The following is a 7,396-nucleotide window of genomic DNA, read 5'->3' on the forward strand; positions in this document are numbered from 1 at the left end:
GCTTTTTACATATTCCGATCAAAAGCGCTTCACAGGATTAGTAATTAAAAAGCAATAAAAAGTATATATATATAATATGAAGGTAAAGATCACCTACATCACAAATATGTCTTCGTATGAAGTCAGACAAAGTTGTAATGTTCAGTTTCTTGGTAATATACACTTACCGTTATTCACATAGAACATGGAAGAGAGGAATTCGAAGATTATAGAGTACCACAAGGAACATCTTACCATTCCCAAAGAAATGCGAGACAGGGCTAGAGAAGAACGCAATCTTGGCAATGCTTATCAAGGTCTCGGTGATTTCAAACAAGCCAGTAATGCACCAGTCAATATAAACCCCCGCACCCCCCGGCCGGGACATAGCGGGGCATTAGCGGGGAATTTGAAGTGATTTGACGACACTGAGAGGCACGGCTACCGGGGCTTTTGAAAGCTTTTGAACTTCGTACTAAATCAGCCGGGGCATGGAGCGGGGCATTTTCCTCTGACAGCGGAAAGACTGGCACGATAATTTTCAGAGAAGACTGGGTCGAGATATTGGACCTTGGTGGCAATGGCGTCAATGGCGGATTGCGAAGAGAGAAAGGTTAGTATCCTCGCTAATTTGTAACGTAAAAAGGCCATCCGAAGTATCTTGTTCGTGATTGTTGTTCGAAAATGAGTTTTCTATTTATATTTCTCATTTATTATAACTGAAATATTGGCCGTTGTTGTCTAAATTGCTGCATTTGGTCAGCCATGTGTATCGCATTAGAATGACAATGCTTTTAATTGACATTCCCTATTTAGATTCTTGTTCAGTTTGGGGAAAGAAAAAAAATAGTGATTTGGAAGTTTCCCCAAGAAGATATCGTTAAAAGATTAAAAGAGTGCTTCTCGATTGAAGAAAGTACGGATGTGTTTCTTCAGAAGTTTGACCGTGAGTTGAACGAGTTCATCGATGTGGACCGGTTGGAGGAAATATCTGGGGGAGACAAGATTAAAGTTTGTATCGCGCAGCGGTTCGTTGCTCCCGAGAATGTCGATCTGTATCACCATTTTTACTATTTTTAATAAACGTTCTTGTTGTGTACAGTATCTTTGTTTGTTTTTTTATTTTTTTAAATCCATTGGCTATAAATTATTAAGCTGACGCTATTTCCGAAAGGACCGGGGCACTTGGGCGGGGGTATTTATTCCCATTAGAACATAAAAACTGCCACAGGGTGCGGGGTGTTAAACAACTTTTGATGTAAGTTCCTGTCAAATGCCCCGCTATGTCCCGGCCGGGGGGGTGCGGGGGTTTATATTGACTGGTGCATAAGTACCACATGCAAGATCGTAGCATTTGCAAAGAAATAGGGGACAGGACTGGAGAAGAACGTGCCTATTGCAATCTTCACAATGCTCATCATGGTCTCGGTGATTTCAAACAGCCATTGAGTACCACAGGCAAGATGTTAGCATTGCCAAAGAAGTGAGGGACAGGGCTGGAGAAGGAACTGCCTACCGCAGTGTTGGCTGTTGTTATCATGGTCTTGGTGATTTCAAACAAGCAATTGAGTGCCACCAGCAACATTTAAGCATTGCCGAAGAAGAGGGGGACAGGGCTGGAGCAGGACATGCTTATGGCAATATTGGCAATGTGTTTCACGGTCTCGGTGAATTCAAACAAGCCATTGAGTACCATCAGCAAGCTCTTAGCATTGACAGAGAGGTGGAAAACAGGGCTGGAGAAGGACGTACCTATGGCAATCTTGGCAATGCTTATCACGGTCTCGGGGAATTCAAACAAGCCATTGAGTACCACCAGCAAGATCTTAGCACTGCCAAAAAAGTGTGGGACAGGGCTGGAGAAGGAGGTGCCTATTGCAATCTTGGCAATGCTTATCAATGTCTCGGTAAATTCAAACAAGCCATTGAGTATCACAAGCAAGCTCTTAGCATTGCCATAGAAGTGGGGCAAGGCTGGAGAATGCGCTGCTTATAGCAATATTGGCTCTGCTTATCACGGTCTCGGTGAATTTAATCAAGCCATTGAGTACCACCAGCAAGCTCTTAGCATTGATAGAGAAGTGGAAAACAGGGTTGGAGAAGGACGTACCTATGGCAATCTTGGCAATGCTTATCACGGTCTCGGGGAATTCAAACAGGCCATTGAGTACCACCAGCAAGATCTTACCATTGCCAAAGAAGTGGGGGATAGGGCTGGAGAAGGACGCGCCTATGGCAAACTTAGCTGTGATTATAAAGCTCTCAATGATTACAAACAAGCAATTGAGTACCACGAGCAACATCTTAGCATTGCCGAAGAAGTGGGGAACAGGGCTGGAGAAGGAGGTGCCTATGGCAATCTTGGCAATGCTTTTCAAGGTCTCGGTGATTTCAAACAAGCCATTGAGTACCATCAGCAAGCTCTTAGCATTGACAGAGAGGTGGAAAACAGGGCTGGAGAAGGACGTACCTATGGCAATCTTGGCAATGCTTATCACGGTCTCGGGGAATTCAAACAAGCCATTGAGTACCACCAGCAAGATCTTAGCACTGCCAAAAAAGTGTGGGACAGGGCTGGAGAAGGAGGTGCCTATTGCAATCTTGGCAATGCTTATCAATGTCTCGGTAAATTCAAACAAGCCATTGAGTATCACAAGCAAGCTCTTAGCATTGCCATAGAAGTGGGGCAAGGCTGGAGAATGCGCTGCTTATAGCAATATTGGCTCTGCTTATCACGGTCTCGGTGAATTTAATCAAGCCATTGAGTACCACCAGCAAGCTCTTAGCATTGATAGAGAAGTGGAAAACAGGGTTGGAGAAGGACGTACCTATGGCAATCTTGGCAATGCTTATCACGGTCTCGGGGAATTCAAACAGGCCATTGAGTACCACCAGCAAGATCTTACCATTGCCAAAGAAGTGGGGGATAGGGCTGGAGAAGGACGCGCCTATGGCAAACTTAGCTGTGATTATAAAGCTCTCAATGATTACAAACAAGCAATTGAGTACCACGAGCAACATCTTAGCATTGCCGAAGAAGTGGGGAACAGGGCTGGAGAAGGAGGTGCCTATGGCAATCTTGGCAATGCTTTTCAAGGTCTCGGTGATTTCAAACAAGCCATTGAGTACCACAACCAAGATCTTAGCATTACGAAAGAAGTGGGCGACAGGGCTGGAGAAGGAGGTGCCTATGGCAATCTTGGCAATGCTTATGATAGCCTCGGTGATTTCAAACAAGCCATTGAGTACCACAACCAAAATCTTAGCATTGCGAAAGAAGTGGGCGACAGGGCTGGAGAAGGACGTGCCTATGGCAATCTTGGCAATGCTTTTCAAGGTCTCGGTGATTTCAAACAAGCCATTGAGAACCACAACCAAGATCTTAGCATTGCGAAAGAAGTGGGCGAACGGGTTGGAGAAGGACGTGCCTATGGCAATCTTGGCAATGCTTTTCAAGGTCTAGGTGATTTCAAACAAGCCATTGAGTACCACAACCAACATCTTAGCATTGCGAAAGAAGTGGGCGACAGGGCTAGAGAAGGACGTGCCTATGGCAATCTTGGCAATGCTTATGATAGCCTCGGTGATTTCAAACAAGCCATTGAGTACCACTACCAACATCTTAGCATTGCCGAAGAAGAGGGGGACTGGGCTGGAGCAGGACGTGCCTATGGCAATATTGGCAATGCTTTTCAAGGTCTCGGTGATTTCAAACAAGCCATTGAGTACCACAACCAAAATCTTAGCATTGCGAAAGAAGTGGGCGACCGGGCTGGAGAAGGACGTGCCTATGGCAATCTAGGCAATGCTTTGCAAGGTCTCGGTGATTTCAAACAAGCCATTGAGTACCACAACCAAGATCTTAGCATTGCGAAAGAAGTGGGCGACAGGGCTGGAGAAGGACGTGCCTATGGCAATCTTGGCAATGCTTTTCAAGGTCTCGGTGATTTCAAACAAGCCATTGAGTACCACAACCAAGATCTTAGCATTACGAAAGAAGTGGGCGACAGGGCTGGAGAAGGAGGTGCCTATGGCAATCTTGGCAATGCTTATGATAGCCTCGGTGATTTCAAACAAGCCATTGAGTACCACAACCAAAATCTTAGCATTGCGAAAGAAGTGGGCGACAGGGCTGGAGAAGGACGTGCCTATGGCAATCTTGGCAATGCTTTTCAAGGTCTCGGTGATTTCAAACAAGCCATTGAGTACCACAGCCAACGTCTTAGCATTTCGAAAGAAGTGGGCGACTTGGCTGGAGAAGGACGTGCCTATGGCAATCTTGGCAATGCTTATGATAGCCTCGGTGATTTCAAACAAGCCATTGAGTACCACAACCAAGATCTTAGCATTGCGAAAGAAGTGGGCGACAGGGCTGGAGAAGGACGTGCCTATGGCAATCTTGGCAATGCTTTTCAAGGTCTCGGTGATTTCAAACAAGCCATTGAGTACCACAACCAAGATCTTAGCATTACGAAAGAAGTGGGCGACAGGGCTGGAGAAGGAGGTGCCTATGGCAATCTTGGCAATGCTTATGATAGCCTCGGTGACTTCAAACAAGCCATTGAGTACCACAACCAAAATCTTAGCATTGCGAAAGAAGTGGGCGACAGGGCTGGAGAAGGACGTGCCTATGGCAATCTTGGCAATGCTTTTCAAGGTCTCGGTGATTTCAAACAAGCCATTGAGTACCACAGCCAACGTCTTAGCATTTCGAAAGAAGTGGGCGACTTGGCTGGAGAAGGACGTGCCTATGGCAATCTTGGCAATGCTTATGATAGCCTCGGTGATTTCAAACAAGCCATTGAGTACCACAACCAAGATCTTAGCATTTCGAAAGAAGTGGGCGACCGGGCTGGAGAAGGACGTGCCTATGGCAATCTTGGCAATGCTTTTCAAGGTCTCGGTGATTTCAAACAAGCCATTGAGTACCACAACCAACGTCTTAGCATTGCGAAAGAAATGGGCAACAGGGCTGGAGAAGGACGTGCCTATGGCAATCTTGGCATTGCTTATAATGGCCGCGGTGATTTCAAACAAGCCATTGAGTACCACAACCAACATCTTAGCATTGCGAAAGAAGTGGGCAACAGGGCTGGAGAAGGAGGTGCCTATGGCAATCTTAGCGATATTTATAGTGGCCTTGGTGATTTCAGACGGGCCACGAAGTACCACAAGCTTTATCATATTATTGTCAAAGAATTGGGCTACATGGCCGGAGAACGATGTTCCTCTGTAATTCTCGGCGGGATTCGCAGTGGTCTCGGTGATTTTAAAGGAGCCATAGAGTACTACCTACAAGGTCTGAAGATTGCGGAAGAGCAACGGTGCAATTTTGACAAAAGAATTGCGCTTTGTGGAATTGGTTCTTGTTACCGGCGTCTTGGAAATTTTGAACTAGCCCGAGAATACCACAGGCAGCATCTTGATGTTGCTAAAGAAGTGGGTGACAGGAGTGGGGAAGGATGTGCGTCTTATTCCCTTGGCCTTGAGTTTGAATTGTTGGGTTGTTTACATGAGGCTCTGGATTGTTATCGATCCAGTGTAAATGTGTATAATGACATGAGATGTCTTCTTCAGGAGGAGGATGTTTGGAAAGTAAACTTTCGTGATATGCATCAAGATGCGTACACGGCCTTGTGGAGAACTCTGGTAAGGCTTTCAAAGACTGACGAGGCTTTGTGTGCTGCTGAGCAAGGACAAGCACAGGCCTTGATGGATCTCATGGAATCACAGTATGGCCTTGAATTACGTACGTCTGGGTGTCTTGATCTCAGTGAAATGGCATCGACAATAGAAAGCGATAGATCGAAACAAATGGTTTTCGTAGCACTTGACGGTACAAAGATCAATTTATGGGTACTCTGCAAAGGAAATGACCTGCAGTTTAGACAAGTGAAGATACAAAATGAAGACGCTACCATCTTCTTAAATGGACTAAGAAAAAAAGCTTTCAAAGAAAGTGACATTGCGGTTCCCCGTAAATGTGGGGATCGTCCTTCGCATAAGTTAAGAAATGAATCGCCGTCCAATACAGTATCCGGTAAACTGATAGCGGAGCCTGTTGGCTGTGAGAACTATTCTTTGCGCCTCCTGTATGACAATACTGTTGGCCCCATTACAAGCGTTCTTCAATGTGATGAAATAATCATTGTTCCGGATGGTCCACTGCACTTGGTTCCTTTTGCTGCCTTTGTGGATAAACATTCAAGATACCTCAGTGAATCGGTCAGGATCCGCGTTATTCCCTCGCTGTCAAGTTTAAAGCTGATTGCGGATTCTCCTGAGAGCTACCACGCTAAGAGTGGGGCGCTGCTTGTGGGAGATCCATGTCTGGAGGAAATCACAAACATCTTTGGTAAACCCAAATTAGCGCAGTTGCCATACGCCAGAGAGGAAGTAAGAATGATAGGCGAGATTCTTACACTCCTTCTTATAAAAGCGTGAACACTAAAAAATATGTCTGGAATGTTTCTGTTTAGCTAATCACAAGCGAGAACTTCAGACCGCAGAAACCACAAACAATAAATGAGTTTCTATCGGTCACGGAGCAACTTAAGTTCATATTTTGTTTCAGGATACACGCTCTGTCTTTTTCAGGAATTTAAAGAACTGCTATTCTTTCGTATCGAGGGCCACATCCAGAACATGGTTTCAGGGATTTTTGAAAGAAAAAAAAAAGGACAGTTTCTCTAGCGACGTTATACGACATGGTTCAGCGTATGCAGTATGTTGTAGACACGTCTAGACATAAGATGTAAACACGATAAACCGAATATAAAATACAAAATTGTGGAGTTTTCGTTACTGATTGTAAATCTTTTCGGTAGAACAAGGGATTCGATTAATTTTGGCAAACGATTTCAACCTTTAAACAATAAGAGGTTCCGTGATCGTAAGACTGCAAACTGCAAAGGCTCCAGACGAAAATTATTGAAAATGTTGGTATGATTGGTGCAAAGTAAACACCTCAATCGCTCAATCGTTTGATTTTCGCTTTTCCTTCCCGCTATCGTTTCGCTGTTATCGAAGAAACGAACCCTCCTTCTATCAGTGTATCAAATACGAATTGCAGATACGAATTCGTTACAATTTTTGAAAATTGCCGGCAACTGGGGCAAATCGTAGCGTCGGGCGCATCGGTTTTTCATTTTTTTTATAAAAAAAAACACTCAAACATATTCTTCAGTAGGGCAGTGAATGTTCTCAAAAAGGAAGGAATTACAGTTAGTGTTTACTTGTAAATTGGAGCGAAACGAGAACCGAATATCGTTCCGTGACCGATGGAAACCCATTCGTTGTTTGTGGTTTCTGCGGTCTGAAGTTCTCGCATGTGATTGGTTAAAACACAAAGAACATTCCAGACATATTTTAAGTGTTCACGCTTTAATAAGAAGCGGTGTAACACCGCTCCTCTCAC

The 7,396-nt window shown here is 44.6% G+C and overlaps 1 protein-coding gene across 1 annotated transcript; it reads left to right on the forward strand.

Annotated features, from left to right (window-relative positions):
• The first annotated feature begins 559 nt into the window (after positions 1-559).
• Positions 560-6,028, forward strand: LOC144647564 (uncharacterized). The gene is made up of 7 exons (XM_078507356.1): positions 560-592; positions 796-994; positions 1,422-1,702; positions 1,941-2,498; positions 2,857-5,153; positions 5,394-5,835; positions 6,014-6,028. Exons 1-7 carry the CDS (start codon positions 560-562, stop codon positions 6,026-6,028), a joined length of 3,825 nt encoding a protein of 1,274 aa, XP_078363482.1.
• Positions 6,029-7,396: the final 1,368 nt, after the last annotated feature.

Source organism: Oculina patagonica, chromosome 3 (genome assembly GCF_052425735.1).
Source record: "Oculina patagonica isolate OP01 chromosome 3, crgOcupat, whole genome shotgun sequence".
In the NCBI taxonomy this organism is placed as follows: Eukaryota; Metazoa; Cnidaria; class Anthozoa; order Scleractinia; family Oculinidae; genus Oculina; species Oculina patagonica.